This window comes from Oxyura jamaicensis, chromosome 10, assembly GCF_011077185.1.
Source record: "Oxyura jamaicensis isolate SHBP4307 breed ruddy duck chromosome 10, BPBGC_Ojam_1.0, whole genome shotgun sequence".
Lineage (NCBI taxonomy): Eukaryota > Metazoa > Chordata > Aves > Anseriformes > Anatidae > Oxyura > Oxyura jamaicensis.
Genome location: NC_048902.1, coordinates 4,197,217 through 4,220,343, shown reverse-complemented (window position 1 = coordinate 4,220,343; position 23,127 = coordinate 4,197,217). Strand labels below are relative to the sequence as shown.

At 36.1% G+C, this 23,127-nt stretch overlaps 1 protein-coding gene across 1 annotated transcript in view; it reads left to right on the top strand.

Moving 5' to 3' along the window:
• The window catches only part of ADAM10 (ADAM metallopeptidase domain 10), a 50,669-nt gene that overhangs the window by 11,420 nt on the left and 16,122 nt on the right, over nt 1–23,127 (top strand). Inside the window, exons 3-6 of the mRNA XM_035335533.1 lie at nt 11,733–11,851; nt 13,283–13,441; nt 21,090–21,193; nt 22,611–22,760. Of these exons, the coding sequence (XP_035191424.1) occupies nt 11,733–11,851; nt 13,283–13,441; nt 21,090–21,193; nt 22,611–22,760 (532 nt within the window). The remainder of the gene's footprint in view (nt 1–11,732; nt 11,852–13,282; nt 13,442–21,089; nt 21,194–22,610; nt 22,761–23,127) is intronic.

Below are 23,127 nucleotides of genomic sequence, written 5' to 3'. Positions count from 1 at the left end.
TGTATTTGCAACTGCTGTAGAACAGCAACCAAAATCCTAAATTCCTGTCCTTAAAACCACATTTTTGGGTGTGATTTTAGTCCAAGAAATTTTATTATTTAAAGGAGAGTCGCACTGCTGCTGTCTCTGCTTTAGCTTCACAGGCAATCATTAGTCTTTGCTATTAAATTGTTCTTATAAACAAAACTGCAGAGTAGAATATTGCAAAGGCACCTCATACTGTAAACCTCTCTACTTTGTAATTAAATCTCCAGGCAAGTTACAAGACAGTGAAGTTTCATTGTAATGCTGCCACTCTTAAATTAACTGTCAGCCAGCTGTTTAGGCTTACCAAAGTGTGTTCTGCTGCAGAGGGGAACAGGCCTGACAGCATTCCCAGCATCTTCTGTGTGCTAGTACAAGTAGTCTTAGAACTATGCAAGGAATAGTATCTGGGAACTGATCGAGCTGAAAATTATTTGGCAAAAAAAAGATCAGTGTGACTTGAAAGGGTAATGCAGGGAGGATCAGACTTGTTCTTGCTGGGAGCAGTCCATGTTTCTGTCTGCTTGAGCAGGTTCATCTTGTCATTGGTAAAGACTCCATAATACTCTTTTGTAAAACAGAGTTCCTGGCATAGCCTGTGCATTCTATCCGTGTTAATAAGGTGGGCTGAAAATCCTCAAAAGAAGTTAACAGTACCTGCAATAACAAGGTATAAAAATTCTTTCACTTCCAGGATCTGAGTTTGACCTGGCCGTAGTCAAGCAGGTCTAAAAAGATTACTCATGAAGGAAGCTGTTGGTGTTTATTTTTATATGTGGAACCGATTCTAAGTCCCTGTGCTCTGAGGGATAAATTTTCCATTAATGGAGGAGGCTGAATGGAAATATAATGTAAGGGAAACCAGTCTATATATCAGGATTTTGGTAGTTTCCTGTGATACATGCAACACTTCCTGCCAAAGAGAGAATAGTTGCCAAGATGTAAACTTAGTCCACAAAGTGCTGCTAATGAATTTGAATGTGTTCTTAAAAATTGTTTTCATTTTTCTTTAAAAGTGAATTATGAAGGATCAAATGAATTGTGTTTTAATATGTACAGTATGTTTAGTAACTTTCGAAGAATGTATAATGACAGTTTGGAAAAAAGCGTGAAGAGGATTGCCTTTTTGTAGTTGACACTGGTGTATTGTGACAAACTATTTAAGTGATGTATATCATCATGACAACATTAAAACCTTTCTATCAGATATTCTAATTATTTTGTAGTAAGATAGAAAAACACTTGTGCAAAATACTTAAACCATTTTGATTTAGCCCATAGACTCTCAAAGCATATTTTTATTTTAATACAGTCAATGAAACTTTAAAGCATTCAGTCAACAAGAGGCTTGAGCTCCTGAAAACTAGATCCTTTTTTTTTTTTTTTTTTTTTTAATTTTATACTAAATAGTTCATTAAGACTTTGGGCAGGTACAGTGATTTATGGGCTGTCTGAAACTTTGTTAGAGTACAGTCTAGAAAAATTAAATGATTGTATAATTTACTAATGCTGTCCAACTTACATCTAGTTAACTTAATAAAGACAGTAAAAAGCTATTAACTATGTCAGTACCCTGATGCTAATCTCTGTTTTGAGTTGGCTTGTGAAGAACTGTTTGCTTTATGTGGACAGCAAACAGTGAAGAAGCTGTCCTAATATCTACAGCAGTTCACTGCTGGAAATAGCAAATGGAGCTAGCTAGACCACGATGGCTTTTATGCTGCATTTCGGGTACTGGTTTGAACTTTGTAAGCCTAATTTTCCCATTTGGGCCAGAAGAGCCTGTTGGTCACACCTCTGGTCAAGATAGGAAAATGATTTGGCTGTATGGTTGTCAGCCTGGCTCATTCAATTCACTGTGTAAGCAAACTTGCTGTCATAAAAATGGGTGCAGAAACAAGCAGATGTGATAAGAGGGATGATGCAACACTACTTTTTTCAGTGGCATTGCTGATGTATGCCAGAATAGTATTCAGCAAACTTAGGGTTTGTTGTCCAGAAAATGGTTGGCAGCTAGAAGTATTCTCTGATCGTGGGAGTTGCATCTGTTTCCTTTCAGTAGACTGTTCAGGTTTAAGAGCTCTCCTTCACAGGACTGTTCTGAAAAAGATAAAAGAGAAATGATACCAAGTGATTGTGTAACCATGGGCTTAGTAACTGTTTAATAACGTGACGTAGATACTGTAATGATAGAATTAAACCCACAGCTATCATTCTTCACACCAGACTATTTCTGCAAATGGGTGTATATCACACCATTGTTTGAGAAACCCTGCCTTATTTAATCTTCATCTGAAAGTTAAATGTTACACAATAAGTCTGTTAACACATTTGTCAAACTTCTTGTTGGGTGATCTAAAATACAACTTGCTATGTCAGGTTTAATGCCTGTATTAAAACATACCAGCCACTATTGAGTGCTAAGACACTAGCTTAATAGGTAACTTAAGATCGCTGAAAGTAAGCTATGAATTCTTTTGAATCATAACCCATGTAGTTTAGATGAGGTGATGTTGTTGCTTCACCAGTGGTGCAGAATGTGCTTATTTCTAAAAGGCTTGAAATCAGAATGAGTTTGAAGTTTAAAACAATATAGTTAGGAATCATACTGTATCAAATATATCTTTTTATAGTGAATGTTTTAGTGTGAATTAATTTAAGGTGTCCTTTGAGCACAGACAGGATTCACACAAAATTAATGAATGCATGGTGTTACTATTAACCAATTAAGTTCCTGTTATGTTTTAGCTTTTTAAAAGAAAGTACCTAAATGGGATGATTCATGGAAGAGCAATGCCTTCGGCACAAAAATGAGATACAGTGAAGGCGTTTAATGTGATTTAACTTTATTTTGCATGTCAAGGTAATGTCAGCAGTTTTGAGAATGAAGTTGGAACATTACTGAAATTGACGTAGTATTTTATACTTGTCTTGGCTTACTAAACCATAAGTGTGTATTCATTTGCCTACTGAGCACAACCCTTCCCATGCAGAGAAGTTTGAAAGTTTTCTTTACTTTTTCAGTATAGATGTTTGCAATATATTAACTGCAGAATATCTTGAGCTCCCATCAACTGCAGAATGTCAAACATATGCTGGATGCTTCTCTATTAGGGATTTTGTTTTCAGGACAGAACTCCAAAAACTTTCCTGTCATCTGGTGACTCTGAACTATAGAAACTGTGAATTGCTGAGAACCTGATGAATTCAGAGCAATAAAGGAACTACAGCTATGTAGTGTTTAACTGTACTGTCAGTCATTTTACCTAATGCTTTCCTAATACCTTATGCTTTCTAATTTTTTCCTAATTTGTCCTCTTAATAACCAGTCCACACCCACATTCACTCTTTCACCTGGATTAGTTGATGACTCTTGCTTGGTAAAGTTGCCTATGCAACTTCGGTGAGTGAACAAGTAGATTTTTTCAAGAGGCATTTGAACCCATAACACCTTACTACTAAATTAAAGCTACACCAAGAGCTTCCTTCAGATCTTTTGCAATTTAATGACCATTTTTCTTAGGTTGTTACTTAAAATTGTAATTAAAAAAAATCTGTAAGTTAAGTTCCAGCATTGCTGCTGTTGGAACATATGGCCTCTTCATTGTAAACACTACAAATAAAAAGACCTTTCATACAGTTATGCTTGTGAACACTTTAAATTATTCACTTGTTTGATATTGTTAGATTGTTTCTATAAAACCTGAGATAGCTGAAAAATATGGGCTTTAGGAATTAAAGTCCTTCTCTGTTTTAATTTGGGCTTACAAGTCATGGCAGCTAAATCCATTCCCAACATCTTCAAATCTTAAAAACTAGCTCAATATAGGAAAAAAATGACTTTAAGGTTTTATGTCAGTGTGTGCAACAGGATTAACCTGATTTTCAGCCTTCACCTTATGCAGTTCATCTGGACTCAAAAGTGCTTCTGCTCTGTCATCTGCTGACTATCATTTCAGATTTCCTCCAAATGCTTGTGGAGGCTTGCTGTATGCTATGAGTTATGCAACATTTCTGGTGCAGTTGTGAATGGCAGGAGAGGAGCACAATTTCGAACTTCCTTCCAAGTGTTAATTTTTTTTATTCTTGGCCCTGTAATTTGTAACCCATTTTATTGCCCTCATTATTCAGAGCTGTTAATTGTTTATGTTTAAGACAGTTGTTGACTGAGCAGATTATAAGAATCAAGGAGGCTACCCACAAGGAAGTCACATCTGATCTCTTGAATCTCAAAAGTGACATTCTGAGATGCTGTTGGAAATGGACTGATGTGACTTAGCTAGATTCTCTTGGATTAAAGACTGTTTTGTCATCTGCTGGCATTTATTTCACGTTAGATGTTCTTTTTATAGCTTTTAATTTAATTTGAAGTACTCCTGTAATTTTGCATACGATATAATTCATGAAATGAGTCTTCTACCTTCTGCGAGTCTGGTAACGTAAAGCATATTCGTAGTTACTGGGCTAATCTAAAAATGTATGTCGTGTCTTTGTTTTCCAGTTCCATGTGTACTTAAAATCCCAACTAAACAGACTAATTTCTTAAGTAAGTTGTTTTAGTGGTCATCCAATAGGGCTGGCTGGCTTCTGCGAGGCTTCTGTGATTTATTGATTGATTGATTTCCAAGGTTCTCCTCCTACAATTCATTTTAGGCTATTCTGAATTTAAAAACAAAAACAAATAACCCCAAACTAGCCTTTTCAGCGTTATTCAATGCTCTGTGGCCATTCTTCCATTATCCTATGTCTATTATAACTTCATTTAAGTTAAATGCCTTTAAAAAACAACTTCCTAGGTAAGAGACCAATGAGTCAGGTCTCCCTTTTTACATCCATTTTGTTGAAAAATACCTGTAGGCAAAAGATTTGTCTTACAGAGATTTGATAAGCAGGAACCTAAGTTCTTACTCATTGCTGGCTTAATCTGCTTTCTCTGATACTAATAAATAAATAAATAAATAAATAAAAGGTTTGATCTGTGGGTTAAATGTCTTGCATTTTATGGTTTTCAATACAGTACCTTGGAGTATGTTTAGTACTTGGGGAAAAAAAGCATTTAGCATTTCAGTCAAGTTCACCTGGAAAGCCCAAGTCTCACTCTAATGTCTATTGGCATTGAGGTCAGCCTGCAGAGTGTTAAGGTGTTAGAACAAGACTCTGGCCAGCAAGCTTTGGTGTACGTAGCCAAATGAAAAGTGATGGACTTAAATGAAAGCGCTTAGGGAATGCGTTTTCTATCTACTCATGCCATGCTACCAGGTAGCAGATTTATCCTAATGTCTTTCTTTGTTTCACTAACAGAATTTCTTTATAAACTAGTTTTTTAGTTTGGATTCATGGAGTAGCTTACTTTTTTTTTCTTCACCTGTTTTTTTGGTTTTTGTTTTGCTTCTTTTTTTTCCCTCACCTGTTTTTGAAATCTGTTAGAACGTGGCACATTTTCAAACCTTCTGTAAATACAGGTGGGAAGGTTGTTTTGGATGAACAGGAAACTAAGTGGCGTAGAGTTTGTACTTAACTCTCCGAACTAAAAGTTTGTACTGAAAGGAAAAAAAAATAAGCCCTGGGTAAAGATTATCTGCTCTTAAAATCTGAGCACTGTACTCCTGAGGACAGAGAAATGCTTGACCTACTTTCTAGGAGTGTACACTGGACAACGTGTAGCTACTTGTTAACCTACTTGGATGGTTTCTGCTGTCAGAGCCAGCTTATGTGTTTCCAGCTACGTATACGAAGAATAATCAGTGGCACATTGTTTAAGGTGAAGGCTACCTCCTCAGTTAGGTGCTTCTAGAATAACAAGCTTGGCCGGTCTGACTTCTGAAGGTCGGGAAAGAAGTCTCTGAGCAATTAGAAAAGCCACTGTAGGGGTGTCAGTGGCAAACATTAGCTGCAAGCATTCTATTTGGGATTGCGTAGTGTACTGATGCTGTCGAGATTGTTTTTTATGTAAATACCTACTAGAGGCTGATATTCTCTACCTGCATCAACGTAGTTAATAGAAAGAACTCTAAACCTGGAGACCCCATCACCTGCTGTTTCAAAGATGCATTTTCTTTAGTGCAGGTAGATGGACCTCGGGAATTGTCAGTTACATGATGATGGATATGTTGTGTGGGCTTACTAGTATGTAAAAGCAGTGTAAAGTAATAATGTCCCTAAGTGCGATTTTCACCTGTAAGTAGTTTAAACCCATTTTTCAGTTGTTAAGCTGTCTCCCATTTCTTACAGTTCAGGGTTGGAATGAGTCGAACAGCCTGTGGATGTTGAACTTAGATTTTGTGATGCCTCATGTGGAGGGCAGGTAGAAAGAGAGGCTCAAATTATTTTCCAGCAATAAACTCTTTCAATTTCTCAGAGATGAGAGAGTCTTTGAATTCTTAAATGGGAAAAAGTAAGGGTAAAAGACTTGTACCTCAAGCAGAGTAGTATCTTCTGGATCCTGCCTTGTGAGGAGACTCACAGAAACACATCTGCAAAGATTTATTGTGCATCTGATTCCTACCAAGAAGTAGAGTATGAACCTAGATGGACTTTCCTTGTCACACTGCATATTGCTGCAAGCCCATAACCTTCTGTTTCCTTTTCTCAGGCACTTTTTCCAACTGTGGAGTAACTCTTCCATCTTCCTCTTTTCATATAATTTTTTTTTATTTAACAGTCACCTCCGGTCCCTGAGTGATTCTGCATCCTTAGCCTGCCACTGGTTGCTAATGGGAATCCGATGGAGGAAAAATAGGGAAGAAAAAGCACTGAGCACCCTTTCTGCATACTGTTGATAGTATCTTTCTCTGCCAGTTTTGGAAAACAGTCTGCAGACTTTGTCAGTATCCTAGTGTTTTTAATGTTTCATCATGGCAAAATCACTGACCCTAGACTCCTAATGAAAAGAAATGGAATAACAGATTAAACATTAATTCTTGCATTTGCACCTTTAATGTTCTTTTTGTCTTGTGCTGTCAGCGTATGCACACAGCTTTTTGTTTAAAACTGCTTGCTCTGTGATTAGAGCACAAGATGCAAATAACTGGAGCCCATGGGAAACCAGTGTATTTTTAACTAAACATGTCACTATCACCTATTTTTCTTCAATTATCACCAGGTTGCTGCATTATGTATTTGCAAGTCTGATATAGTCTCCCTGAGGTAAACTACGGTAAAGTCAAGATCTACCTCTTGATAGTCTTTAGGGTACTGCTGTTAATGAGCAAGGCATGGGAAAATGTATTTTTTTAACAAAGCCGATTATATAACAACGTAAACAGTTTTACTAAAAATTCTGGCTTCAGTCAAATGAGCAGCCACACAGTAACTAAATTAAGTTGCCAGGTATGTGTAAGACAGAAGCAGCAATAAGTAAGCAAGGTCATATCTTGGTCTTAATTGATTTATGCCTATTCTAGACACTCCTGCTGCTGAGAAATGTCTTATGCAAATCAGTAAGTGTGAAAATAAAATGAGCGTTATTTTTCTGGAAATGATTACCTTCTGCCTGGTGTGTAATTAGCTTAGGAAATAGCTTAGTCTGCACTGCTACAGGTGCTAGCACAGAGAACTCTACACATGCTGCAGATATGGTAATTACAAAACAAAAACAACAGCAACAGAAACTTCTTTCTTATTCCGTTGTGTCTGGGTTTAGAAACCATATCCATGAGTGATACAGACAAATTGGAGTCTTCTGTCCTCAGAACAATTCATGAAGTTACTGGACTTAACCCAGGAAAGAAAGCAGAGATGCATTCTCTTCCATGTAATTTTGAGAAGGATAGAGTCTAGTGTATAGCCCCTTTAAGAAAGGGGAAGAAATACTTACTTTGAAGAAATTTACAGTAAACGTTAGGTCAACTTCTATATCAGGTGAGACACAAAATGGATTTTCTGTAGGGTCTTTGGAAATTTCTTACTGACAAATCAGATGCATTACTGAGGCTGGTGGCTGCATTCTTCATTCTATCTTTGTAAAGTGGGATGAGCTGGATTTTTTGGGGTCCCTGCCAGCCATGCATTTGTTTGATGAAGCCATTACAATTTAGAGTTTCCCCAGCTATAAGCTGTCATCTTTCAGTGCAATTAATTTCAGTGACACTTGTAAGAAGCGCATTAACATGTCTCTGCATAGCCATAAAAATGGAATTTACTTTTCCTATTACAGATATCATGTAATACATGGGGTTTTATGATTATTGTTGTTCAAAGTTTGGTAACTTGTTAAAGTTGTTACCTCTCAGAAGTAGAGACTAATTGATAGTTTATTTTATTTCCCTGACTGCTTATCTTCTCCCTCCTTTTTTTGATGGGGGAGAACTAAAGGAAGGGTAGTCGTTTCATTTTCAGAATGAGAAGGCTCAGCGGTCCAGACAGATAATCCTGTTACCATCAAGCATGTTTGAATGACCAAGAAAAGAGCTATTTAAAAATAGCTCTGAGGTGTTAGGTTATCTAATAGTTTGGCTGAATAAAGAAATCAATGGTTGAGAATTGTCCATATGAAACACATTGGCATTATTTTGTACTTGAAAAAGTTCTCTAATCCTGCAAAGAGAGCTAATTATATTAATAATTAGATAATTTACAGCATAACTGAATTAGCATTTGAGTTACAATTTAGTGTTATGTACCAATGCCAAAAGGAAGAAGGAAGAAATGAAAAGAAAAATAAAAAAAAAAAAGAAATAGAGGTTTCTTAGTTTTAAACTAGTGAAACTGTATTTAGTACATCTAACTTCTTACAGTCCATGTTGAAGTGACAGGTAGCATAACAGTGATGGGAAGGGGATGCCACCCAGGAGGAACAATTTCCAGCTTCTTTAAGCTGTGCTCAGCTTCCCCTGGCCCCTACAAAGGCACAGCCCTGTAGTGCAGGCCATCTACTCAAAACTGACCCTAACGCGTGGTTAGAGGATAGTCAGCAGTGGTAGTCCAGAAGCACAACACTGAACGTCATGCTAATTTGTAAGATGTTAACTCAGGTGATTCAGTGACTGAGGAAGAGATACCCTGGATGACTCCCAGCCGAGGCCTAAGGCTTGCTCATCTATCTACTTTCTTATTTCAGGCTCAAATTGGTAAATGATTCGCTTTCATTCTGTGATAACATCCAAATTTTTCCTACTCCACTTACACATACAAGAGTTAACGTAGTTAAGAGTTAACATGAAGTATTACGTTGTCTTACATAGTGTTTTTCAAACCTACATAGAAGTTCCTGATGCAAATGGCTATTAGAAATAAGTTTCTCCATTATCTTTTTAATTGAGATTTTTCTAGTGGTATTCATGTAAGTTTAATTGCAAAATAACTTTTTTGCACTTCTGAGCAAATACAAATTTTTTGTCTGTTTTTTTTTTTTTTTTTTTTTTTTTTTTTTTCTGGAAGCTTACTTTCTTCACCAGAAAAAAAAAACAACACATCATTATAGCCATATATTTGATGCTCTTGGTGAGGTTAGTAGAAATTTTGGCTCACCACAGACAGAATTATAGACCAATCACAGTAAGAAGTCTTCTTCATATGTTAGACATGGGAGGAGAGCTGTTCTAAAGTACTGAGGGTCTCTGCTCATTTAACTTCAGTTCAGATGTACTTGAAGGGAGTCTGATCCATCGTCAGTAACAGAACTTGGTCACAGGCAAAATTCAAATTAAAGTTCAAATCTTTCTAACACACTGAGCACAGTGTTACAAAGTGAGTAGAAATTCTTGACGTACTTGAGTGAAAATTTTCAAGTTCTTATCAATCCCAGTGTTACTTTTTTTGTACCTGTTCATTTCCAACTTCTGCTCAGAAAAGCCACACAAAATAAAGTGTCATGTCATCTCCCCATAATGTCTTGTATAATTTTGTATAGGATGCTTTCCTGGGATGCTCATTCATGTTATTTCATTGTCATCGTTATCCTGTTATGAAAAGACAGCTTTTTAGAGCTAGTAAAGACTTAAAGGGGAAGAACTCTTACCCTGTCTGTCCATGGTAGTGTAAGTGCTAGCTAGCTTTTGTAAAGCAGGCGCGGATGGTTACCATCCACGTGTGGGTACTGTCCGCGCGCGGATAGTTAGTGGCTGTTTGCTGACGTGCATTTTTCAGTGACTGATATTCAAGTGCATCTGCAGTGAGTTGTTTCCTCATTCTAAGAAGAGAATCTGTCCAGCTATATTACGTCCATATTGAAACAATAATGCGAGCGCTGGCTGGCTTGGCTGTAAGCCTGAGTGTCACAGGGAACTGCTGAAGTTTAACCTTTCACATCCATAGCTGTATCTCAGAATTTCATAACCTATAACCTCATAGGAGATAACTCTGATGCATCACCAGAGGATAGTGGTTGCTTTGAAGATTCATTTTCACTGTGGCGACAATAATAAATAAAGCTGGTTTGACTGTAGCATAATGTATGCATTGTGGAATAGCCAACATGAGTCACTATAGAGCCCTTTCAAGCATAGGCATGCCTTTTTGCTTTAGTCTTGAATTTTACACTTTAATGTACAGTTGTTTCAAAATATTTATCCTGTAGTTTCATTATAATAGCTAATATGCAAGCGAAAATTGAAGATATTCTGTGTTTAATATGGATAAAGCCTAATTACTTCCTAGTGTATCTAATTGACTTTACACTGTGGACCTTTGTTGTTGTTGTTGTTATTCTTCTTTTAGTACAAATGGGCATAAGCTTTCCCTGTGGAAAGTCAGCTCCATCATTAGTAAACTGTGTATTGAGAGACTGGTCATGTCCTTTTGGATGAAGACTGACAGAGCTAGTCAACTTACCAAGGCTACTCTTGATGTAACAAATTGGTGACATAACTATGATATTCCTTCAAATTCATGATTGTGCAAAAGAGATAAATCTAAGAAAATCAAGAATATAAGTTCACTGATCTGTATTTGAACAATGTGTTGATACAGAATTAAAGAAAATAACAAATGAAATGCAGAAATAATGGATGTCACAGGTATGAATTCAGCTAGGTGTTCCTCTTCCAGCAGGGGGATTAGACTAGATGATCTTTCCAATCCCTAACATTCTGTGAATTCATGTATAACACTCAAGTTATGATACGTGACTCTGCTGAATCAAACTTTTGTTTTCTTACAAAGATAAGAATGTCATGTTTTGTACAAAGACTAGCAGTAGGAGTTCCGTCAAAGAACTTAGTGTTGTAATTTGGACAAGATAATTAAAAGAGTGGAGTTGTTTACATAGTTACACACGTAACTACCAGTTTTAGTATTTGCTTCAGTACAAATGTTTCAGTTTCAGATGAAACAGTAATTAGCTCACCTACATTTCATTTATGATATACTTAAATTTTGGCAAAGAAAGTAAAAGAAGCTGATAGTGGTTCTTATTATTCTGCTTCTCATCTGTTTCATAGAAATAATTGATTTTTCCTATAGTTAAATCTGCATCTTCTAGAGAAATGGAAACAACTCAGTCAGCATTTTAGACGTATGCACTCAGGTCTAAACCTATGTTCTGGCTTAAATCTTGTAGATTGAGCTTCTGGTATCAAAAGCATCTAAATAGTCTTGGTTAAGGAAATCTTTCTAGGCTATGGTCAAATTCTTGGACAGTATAAACATTTTCTGTTGGTAAATTTTACAATTTTGCAAATGGTTTGCATTACAGTGTTGGTCAGAAGTTCTTCACTGAGTGCTTCACTGAAGCTCAAAGCCAGTTTACCATCTGTTTTTATTCACTTCAGGCACTTCAACCTTCGAATGAAGAGAGATACATCTCTTTTTAGTGAGGATTTTAAAGTAGAAACATCAAATCAAGTAATTGATTATGATACCTCCCATATTTACACTGGACACATTTATGGTAAGTACTACACTTTAAAATGGATTAAAGTGCAGTCATTTTAATACAGGAGTTTTTAAATGTACATGCAGGAAGTGAATATCTATATGATTAGGTTACCTTCATTATTAAACTTTAATAATGCATCTAAATGAATTTCCCCCTGCTTTTATTGTCAAATGAGTGATAGTTAAATGATTTTTTTTCTTGATATTTCTTACACTTCCATGGAACTTGAGGCTCAACTCTGTTTATGAACTTATTCTATATAGAATAAGTCTGATGCATTAAAAAAAAAAAAGAAAAAGCTGTCTGCATTTAAATAAAAAAAAAAAGAAAATCAGATACTGTTCTTAGTTTAAAGAAATTGAAGGACTATAGAACTGCCACCATTAAGGGTAAAATACCAGATGTCTGTTATTTCAGTAAATATAAAATCAAATTGATTTAAATGGAAGGAGAATGAAGGAATTAAATGTAGATGAAGAGGAGGATTAAGACTTGCTCTGTCCCTCTATACAGTTTGTCTCAGATCTGAAAGAAATCTAACTGGCTCCTGAAGATCTGTTAGTAATGTCCTGCAGTCTTAAAGTGACTTTTAAACTGGGAAAAAAAGTATACACAGTGCTTAATATGCATCTAGGTGGACCAACGTGCTTGTTGACTTAAGTAAGTCAAATGGCTTTTGAGGTATGGGAGTTGGAAGTACAGTTTTGATAATTTGATAGTGTGATTCTGAACCCTCCTCAATGGAGAAGCGTAGAAATGTTTTTCAGTAATCTTCTATGCTTTTTATGGAGAAGGCTTCTGGGGGTGTTGCATGTTGTAATAGACACCCAGATTGTAAAAAGTTTCAAACACATAATCATTTCATCCCACATTTAAACCTAGCTACAGTTTTAAGAGCGTTATGCCTGAAGAGAAACATCAGTGTCTTGCATACAGGGAAATCTTCCTCAAAAAGCTTTCAGAATTCAATATACACTCAATGATTTTTTTATAATTGTATGAATAGGTGCATAATGACAGCACTTGATTATAAGATTTAATGCTGTATATGTGACAATTCTGGAATATGTAGTTGAATTTTTCATTGTATGCTTTTTAAGTCTGTCACTTATGTATCTGATTTGTGCTGAAGGCTTTGGAAGCTATTGAACTTAAGAACTATGATTTTGGGCAACCATGCCTTACTGTTGAATATTCTTAGTCTTCAAAGTTCAGACACAAATTTGCTGCAAGAATGTTTTACTGCTATTATATAGAATCTTACTATTGTATAATTAATAGGTTTTTAGCAGTTGAAAACTGCTGCACTATTAAGATAATTATGCAAGTATCATGCCTTAGCATTGTCTGATTAACACCTTGTGTAGAGTGTATTCTCGAAGTTTGCACAGGACTGAAGGCTTTTAGTAAGGTATTAAAAAAAGTACCTTTTTTCCGTAACAGGTGAGCAAGGGAGTCTTAGCCATGGATCTGTTATTGATGGAAGATTTGAAGGGTTCATCCAAACTCATAGTGGGACCTTTTATATTGAGCCAGCAGAGAGATACATTAAGGACAAAAATTTACCGTTCCACTCTGTTATCTATCATGAAGATGATATCAGTGAGTACTTCCATTTTGTGCTACCGATGAAATATTTTTGTTATTAAATGTCAAAAACGGTAAGCTGTTTATAAGCATCAGGTGAGACTTTGGTTTGCATGTGACAATGTGAATTGTGCTGTCCTAACGTGATTAAAACTTATGGTGTGAAAAAGATTTAGGGCAAACCCAACTGAGTTTTCCTTATTCTGTTACCTTAAGCAATCCTTTGCAGTCAGATTTAAGTGTATAAGCAGTGTATTTTCTGTTCAGTGGACACAAGTTTCTTTAGAAAAATGCCTTCTTAACACTCCCTGGTCTGATTGATCTTTCCTGTGATCTGCAAAATAAAGTGTAATTCAAGTTCAAGACCCTATGCACTTACCAACAACTAGTAACGGTGGTGTTGGTGGAAGATGAAAGCTTCACCTGCATGTATAGGTCACAACGGTCTTCAGATAGCTTGTTAAAAGATGTGGTGGCACCCAGTATGTCCTGTTTTAAACAGCTCTGATGGGAGTTCTGTCTTAAGTCTACAGGGAATACTAGCTGAAGAGTATAGCCTCAGAAGTCTACCTTTGGATGTAAATGTCCAGAAGGACAGTGAAGTACCATAAAGAACTTCTACGTCTTCAGAACTGATGCATCAGTTCTGCTGTCTGCCTGCCTTTTTATATATGATCAGTCTTCAGCTGATAGAAATACAAACAAATACAACTTGCATAATTTCAGAGAGCTTCTGAATTAATGCAGTTACTGAGTCATATGTACGTTGTACGTGGCACTTGTTTTCTGACTGCTTAAATGTGCATCTTCCTGCTACTTACAAGACCCATATTTGAGAATGAAGTAACACCATAGGGTAGTGTTTCACTTGCTGATTTTGGCTCTCGGAAGTTGCAAAATGAATTTAATTTTCAGCTTTACAGAGGATTGCAGGTGGAAGTCTGAGGAGGTCTTTTGCCTTGCTGGAACAAGGCAACTGTTGGACAGGCAAGGACAGTTCTTGGAGTATTGCATGGTTCTCTACTGTAACATGAGAAGAGTAGTTGGGAAAAGTAGTAAAAAAATACAAAATCCTGTAGTGAAACTGCAAGATCTGGTTTTATAACAAGTTATCTGTAAATAATTTGCTCATGCTTCTGAATTCTTTCAGTATCACTGAAATTCACTGCCTGATAATGGGAATACTGGACTACCACTTACATAGCACTTTCTGTAAATAAGTCCTTATCTGCTTCACAGGAGTTTTTATTAACCCTGTTGTAGAAATAGGAGGAGGGAAATAAAGGGACATAAGAGATTTTCCCTGTTTCAAAGGAGCAAGGCAAGCAGGAAGATTGTCCCTGTTCCTTGTGCTGTAAACACAAGGGGGACTAAAAATACTCTTCACTTCTATCAACTAATGAAATAAACTATACCTTAAAGAACCAAATGATTTGATTTTATGAAAATTAGTATTGCTGTCTTGTAGAAGCAATCTCTGTTGTAGGAGTAAATTGATCACTTGAGAGCTAGAAAAAGCTAGCAATGAAGTTGGTTCATAGTAATGCCTTATTAAACTGAATTGGATGTATATTCAATTATTTATTTATATGGTAGTATGTTGGCTTACACTGTTTTTGCTCTTGAATCTAGTGCATCAGTCATCAGTTAGAAACAAAATCAGATTATCAGAGAGGATTGTCTCAATCTTTTCCAGAGAGCCACATTTAAGCAACAGTACAATATGGCTTCCGAATCACCAAATGAGTGAGCATTGGAGCTCGCTCAGAATGGCTGAAAATAGCCCATCCTAAAGCTAATTCCAAGCAGCACTATTTGAAAATGCACCACTCCTGTTGTTTTCAAGGCAGTCTGATGTGCGTGCCTGATGATTGGACAGTTTAATGCTTTTTTCATTGGTATCCTGGATGCTTCTACGATTTCTGTGGTCTGAAATACCTGAAGTATACAACTGCTTCTGTTGCTTTCTTAATAGTGCTTTTGAGATTATTTTTTTTTGCCCCTCCTGAGAGATATTTTTGAATTGAACTGCATTTCCAAATAATAATAAAAAAAAAGGTAGGCTTTACAGTAGCATTAAAAATAAAAACAAACACTAATGTTACTGTGTTAACTTAAGCTAATTCTTGTGAAATAGAATCAAACTTTTAGTATCTTACACGAGACAAAGGCAACAAAAATGCTCATATAGCTAATTTAGGAGAGACTGGGGGAAGATTAATCTTTGCTTTAATTTGGTATGTTTTTTGGTCACCCACATATCTGCCTTTTGAAACAATATGCTTTTTAGTGCCTTTCAGAAATCACAATGCAACATATGATTAGCATCTCAATGAGGTCTTTTTCAGTATTTAAACAAAAGTGTTTTTTGTAAATGGGGATTATATTGTCAACTTTATAAGGCTGCTTTTGTCTGTGTTACAGTAGATGTATGTGGTGACCAGTGGAAGGCAGCCTTCTATTCATGACTTGAAACACAAGTTAAATGATTTTAGTTTCTAAACCACTCCCAATCAAACAATTTTGTAATTTAGTGCAGGAGAGATGTAAACTACTATTTTATTTAAAACGTTTTGGAAGCTATTTTCTTTTAAGGGTTAGGAGCTGTATTTACTGTATTTAAATCCTGTATGCTGCAAATGTACCCCTGAGTTCATACAGTAAAATACGAAATCAGTCGCATATTTCCTCAGATCAATAGTAGACAGAAAAATCCTGTTCAGAACTTCAAGGAAATGAAAGTGGTCATTTAATTCTCTATGGTCTGGGACGAACTCTACAACTGAAAAGTAAAGGATTTTGTAGTTTCGCAAAGCAGTATCTGCTGATTGAACTGAGTGAGGATTGCAGACTGTGTATGATTTGAGAACGTGATTTCTTGTATTTTTTGTGGGGTCATTGCCAGTATTGTAATGAAGGTCTACTTGGCAGTTGTCATGGGAGCACAGTGTGACAGATAATATATAAAAACAACAAAAAAACACTTTAATACAGATTTAATTCTATCTACTTAAATTTGGATTTTGTTCTGACACTGTGGCTTTTGCAAGTATTGTCCAGATCTCCATGGCTGTTGAAGGACTGAATTTTCATTATTTTCAGTGGAACCTTGTCATGTCCTTGGCCCTGCTGCCTAAAGCTCGTAGCCATTACGTAGTTAACCTAAATACTTAAGAGATTATACTATTTGCTGACAAAGATTCTTCATCACATTTTTTCCTTTTGTCAGATATAAAGGATACCTGCCAAAGGTATTTAAAGGATAAAAATTATTTTATTTCATTTGAGTGTCTATAGTTGTATATATCATCAATAACTTACACCTCTCTGCCATCTAGCTAGGATATGATAAGAATAAAAAACAATAAAATCTTTTTATTTCAATTACTGTTGCTTTTATTTTTTTTAACATCGTGCCGGATTGTACCAAAATGGAAATGGGAGAACAGAAACTTTCAACAATAGAGAAATCAAGTATTTATTTTACCTGAGGATTTTTCCTAATTGATCCTGTAATTAAATTATTCTTTTATAGACTGTGGTGAAAAGTAGGCTTCAATTTAACATTGACAGTAAGCAGCCACTTTGATGGTAAAAGCACGTGTGTTCTTGTGATCGGTTCATGGGGTTGTGGGTAGGGATAAGCAAAGAAGCTCGTGATCCCAGACAGCCAGCAGAAGGCTGTACCTCTCAAAGCATTTTAAAGCATCACGAGAACTTGGATCAGACTGCTGTGGTGGGGGGAAAAGTTGTCCGAGTCATCTGACACCATGTAACTCGTGTCTAGCTTCAGCAATGGAACTGCTGCGGGGGGGGGGGGGGGAAATAAATCTTGGAAGATGAACGGGGAACAGTGCCCTCACAGTTCAGGAGTAATTCAGCATTTAACAAAAGAAAGCTTTGTGTGTTACTTTCTCTGTAAACAAGGCATGCTCCCAAGCCGTACTACCCACTATTACCTGCCTCCTGTTTTTAGTGGAGTGTATTCAAATCTGTCCTTGGGATTTGTTTTTCCCAGCATGTGCTAAACGTTGGCAATTGTTGTTGCAGACTGTTTAATGTACAATTTTAATGGTCACACACTTAAAGTGTTTCTTACCAAATTATGACTTTTTGAGGTGATAAATATTGGCTTGAATTGCAGTTAGTCAATATTAGAAATGTATTAAGGGATTTCCTAACCTCTTTGGGAAGGAAGATGCAGAGAGAAGACTGCTAATTTTGTGTAATACATTGACAGCATTTTTTCTAGTACTGTACTGTCAATTGTCATCACGCCAGAGAATGAATAGAAGTGTAGTGATAACATAAAATGGCGTTTTGTGCTGGTGCAAAATATGCTCTGCACTCATGTTTCCAGTTACTTTCTGCAGATTCCTGCAATTGCCACTTGCAATTGCTTTGAAGCTATGGTGGCTTTACACAGATGAAGTGTGCTGAGGGTGAGACAGGATTGTCCATTAGTTTCTAACTCCTGCCCTTGTATAACATGCCTTTGTCACAGGGATGAATAGTGATGTGAAAGCAGGCAATGAGAATCACAGTTAGATTAAATAAAGTAGAATTGTTCTACAATGGAAATGGAGAAGGGAAGAGTTGTATCTATAATCCTTTGCTCTTTATAGCTCCAGTATAGCGATGGTAGCCAGGGTACCACAAAGTGCAGAACAGTGACTGGGCAGTGCTGTTGTTCAATCTTGGTTGTAGCAAAGCCAATATTACACCAGCTTGTTAATCAAATTCATGAAGGGATGAATTTTGTTGAGACAACCGTGCAAAAATGGTATTTGTGTGTTAAAAATGGAAATATGGAAAACAAATATACAGAAAATCATTAAATCAATTTACATGGTTTTAATAACTACAACTCATGAACACTTGCGTGAAATAGTGAAAGGACAATACTAGTTCTTTCATAAGTCTAGGATTTTTTTTCAAAGTACTAATTAATGCACACTTTATTAGAGTTACCTTTGATGATTATTTTTTTTCTTTTAATTTAAACCAGATTCCTTAATAGAACCCAGACTAGCCCTAGCCCGAGCCCATAATCTCATTGGCAAACACTAGTCAAAAAGAAAAAAGAAAGTTGACTGAAAAAAGTGATTTTGTTTCATGTTAGAGTAGCTTCTATAAAGTTCAGACTTAAAATACACTTTGAAGTACAATACTGCACTTGGATATTGTTATAGATAAAATTAATTTGCTAGTGAGGTAATGAGTAACTGCATGCAACTGTAAGCTTTCAGTTACTCTTAAGCTGAGATTTTCTTTGCAGAGAAGCTTGATTATTAAAAGAGGTTCTTTCCTACTATGCAAAGTTTACAATCACAGTAAAATATTTTGTACCTAGTAAAGGATCCAATTTGAAAAAATGATGTTAACTATGTTTAAATTAGCCTAATATATCATTAACTAGTTATAAACAACCACATGGCTTCTTTAAACATTTGTAAATATATGTGGTTGGGAAGAAGAAAGGTTGGAATACTACTTTTATTCTTGATTTATTTGTCCTTTTAAGCTTATCATTGTTTCCGTTGGATATTGTTGTACTGTTAGTTGGTATTTTGAACCATAAACTCACATGGAATGCTTTTTTTCAGAGCTCCAAGGCTGCATGCCAAGGATACAATATTTTAATTCCTGTTGCTATTTAATTTTCCCCAGCTTTTAATTATTGATAGTTGAAATTCAGAGCTTGATGATCTAGGGAGAACATCTGAAACAAGTTGGGCTTGTATATTGAAATAGTTTAGCAATATCATATAGTATGAATGCAGGAAACAGATATGAGAATCAAAGATAATTAAGGCAACTTTCAGATGAAGCTGAACCGGAATACATAACACAACAGTGCGTGTACTGTGCTGTAATGGCTAGTGGGGTTTGACTCCACAGAACCAGCCTAGATACACTTCACTGTATCCCCTGAAATACATATAATGTGGAGATCATCTTCTCAAGATCCAGCTCTTAGGTTTTAGAGTTGCACTGCTACAAGTCTGTTGTATGTTCCTGAAAGGAGGTTGTGGGGAGCTGGGGGTCAGCATCTTCTCATAGATGACTAGTGATAGGACTAGAGGGAATGGCCTCAAGTTTTACCAGGGGACGTTCAGGCTGGGAATCATGAGAAATTTCTTCTCAGAGTGGTTAGGCATTGGAACGGTTTGCCCAGGAAGGTGGTGGAGTAACCGTCCCTGGAGGTGTTCTAGGAAAGGTTGGACCTGGTGCTTAGGGATGGTTTAGTGGGGGATATTGGTGGTAGGGAGACTGTTGGACCAGATGCTCTTGGAGGGCTTTTCCAACCTTAATCATTCTATGATTCTATTTACTCTCTGATTTTGGATCTTTGCACCCACAACAATAACAACAACAAAAGGCATCTTAGTAAAGTTTATGCATTTCTGATAAAACCTGCACCCTGTTGTGCTGATGGTAAAAAGAGTTTGCCCTACGGAAACTGCCTCTATAAGTATTAGTATATGTGGATCACCATCCCATAATCTTTCCTCTATTGTTTGTTACTGGGACACCAATTTATGATGGGTTCCAGTCTGTAGAGAAACTGAAGGGGCAAGACCTCTTCCCTTCAGTAGTTCTCACCTCTGCAAAGAGTTTCTGCAAGTACAGTGTGCTTACAGATCTTCAGTAGGTACTAACATTCACAGCAGATAAACCTGCCTGTGTGTTTCTTAAGTACATTAACATGTGCGATGAGGTCTGCATTGGCAAGTATTGAAAGAACTGCCCTGGGTAAGCAGCCAGTTGTAAAATCTTCTCAGTGAGCTAGTTTAAATTTCCAGCATATTTAACTTTAATAATACCACTGTTTTGCTATTAAAATTTGAACAGCAAGCTATACTAAAGAGGTGATGAAAATGTTTCTTTTCAGCCTCATTTTAGTTCGTCTGTGTTTTAAATTTTTTGTAATCTCTAGTTCTGTAATTTTTAACAACACATGTACATGCACACACTCTTCTCTATTACTATTGTTTACCTTCCAAAATGGAAACCTGTGCCATTTACTTTCCAGAATGGAAATCATGCATTCACCTTGTTAACAAAATTGTTAACAAACTCTTAAGAGTTTGATTCTACTAGAGTTGAGTTTGAAACCAAGGATCATTTGAATTTCAGCTCTAATGCATTGGCAGTTAACATGCCATTAACAATACAAAAAATTGTGAAAGATGAATTAATTAAAGTAATAGAATCCTATAAGAATGTTAGCAAGATTTCATAGTTTTAGTTTAACAAGTATCCAACTGTTATCCAAGTTGTCTTTGATGTAACTGATCTCACACTGTCACTTCGAGTTCAGTTTTTTGAATGTTGCTATTAGTTCAATCTAATCTGTAAAGATGCCTAGATAACAACTCTCCTTCTTACATTATATGTTGCTCACTTCCTAATTTATTTTGCTAGTTGTAAATTTTAAGAAGCAGTCATCTCAATTTTGGCATGTTAAACTAAGAATGTATCTTAGTAGAAATGGTGAGTGGAAAGAGAGCTGCCTGAATCTGAGAATGCTTCCTTCAAAAACTACATGAGCAATATTGTACACAAACTGAAAAAGTTGCAGTGATAAAGCTATATTTAATACAGAATTGACGTTTACACATTTGAATTTAAAACCTCAGCCTGGCTTTCCTCTTTTTAGAATATCCTCATAAATACGGACCACAAGGAGGTTGTGCAGATCACTCGGTATTTGAAAGAATGCAGAAGTACCAGATGACTGGTATAGAAGAACCAACAACAGAGGTACAAAACCACACTATACTGCATTATGTTGATTAGAAATTAGAAATTAGTGTAATAACTGCCTATTTCTTGTATGTTTTCTTTTTCACTTTTGGTCAATCATCCCTCTACGTTGTGAGAGACAATAACCTAAATTGTTGCTAGTTATGCTAGTTTTCTATTTTCTATTTCTATCTAGCTAGTATGCTAGTTTTCTATTTTTTTTTCCTCATTGCTTCTACAGCGTAGATATGCTAGCTCATAGTCTTGATGAATCCTACATGGTCTTAAATTTTTAGAGAGAACTTCAGATGGGTTTTTAAGTAAGGAGGAGGAAGAGTTTCAAGTTCCCTTGGTCTCTAAGAAGTATATTGGTCCTTGAAAAGCACTAACTGTCCGATTTTCAAGATCCATTACTGTGACACTCATGTAATATCTGAGTGCTTTCAGTGGTAAATGAAGCCAATTTGAGTGTGAGGGTCTTACTAGCAATGTTGACAGATTGAAGGGCTTGCAGCATACTACAAATTGCCTGTGAGAGGAGGTAAGTGGTCTATAGAAGGGACTTGCTTATCTGTTCAGATTCCTGCTTTTTTTTGTCTTCAGGGTTTCACCACTTGTCATGACATTAGATATTTTTCAGCACTTTCCAACAGTAAATTGAGTTAATCTTAGTTTTAGGTCTGTTATGAACTATTTGAACTTTTGGCATCATTTTGTGGTGTTAAGTATATGCCAACAAAAAGACAAACTACAGTTAATAAAATAGCATCAGTAGCTTACCATGTTTATATTGTAACTTCAGAGATTTATCCACAGTATTACTCAGTTCATTGTTGGAACTGATTACATACTTTCCCAAAAAATTTTATGAAGAGTGTGTGCTATCAACCAGTGAATGTCGTAATGCGAAACTACTAGCAGATACTGCTGTAAATAATGAGCATTATTTTAACTTGATGTTTGGTGTACCTTTTGTTCTCTGCTGAAGTGCTTAAGTATTCCTATTTGCTGAGGTTGCTGATTAAGGTAATCACAGTATGAAGTAACCTTTGTTAGGGAGGATGCATTTAAATCCCACACTGCTGTGTTTTAACCTACATAATGTTCATTTTTGAAAAGCATTATGAGGAAGAAAAATTCCAAAGATTGCATGGACGAAAAAATCTATTTCACATTGATTACCATTTGTAATAAAAAATGAAATTCACAAAAGGTTTGGCTGAGGTATCATTAAAAATAGATGGCATACTTGAAGACTGGCTGTAATAGATTTAGTTTAATTCAAGTTTCATGAAACTTTATAGGTCTAAAAAAATAATGAAAATCTGTTTATATTATTTGAGTGTCTTTAGAAAAATCTATTGCTATTTTTAGATAATCTAGTTCAGTATGTAGACATGCAAAACTAATATATTGGTTTCTTGTGTATATGTAGAAGCCTTTTGAAGAACCTAACAGCAATGGTCCACAGCTTTTAAGGAAAAAGCGTGCCACTCAGGCTGAAAAAAATACTTGTCAGCTGTATATTCAGACTGATCATCTCTTCTATAAGCACTATGGAACAAGGGAAGCTGTAATTGCACAGGTATTTCCAAGCCCTCTGTTTAAATAATCTGCTTTTACTTTATTTCTGACATATTTAATTAGTTGTGTATGTTATTGTTTATTTAGCTTAGAATGCATTGCTTCATTAGTTACAGTGATTCTGGCATTATTGAAGCAGCTTTTCCTATTTCACTAAAAGGATGTGATATGCCGTTAAAAAGGTCCTGGGCATTTATGCTTCCTTTAGTTAATAATCACGGCTGTAGGTTGTGGAACACTTCTGAGTAAGACTTGTCTGATTTTCCTTCTCTCAGTTCTTACTCAGACACATGCTTCCTGAAGACTTTTGTTCTGTTTGACAACCTACCCAGCCTTTCTGTTAACACTCCTGTAGTCTTGCATTTGAA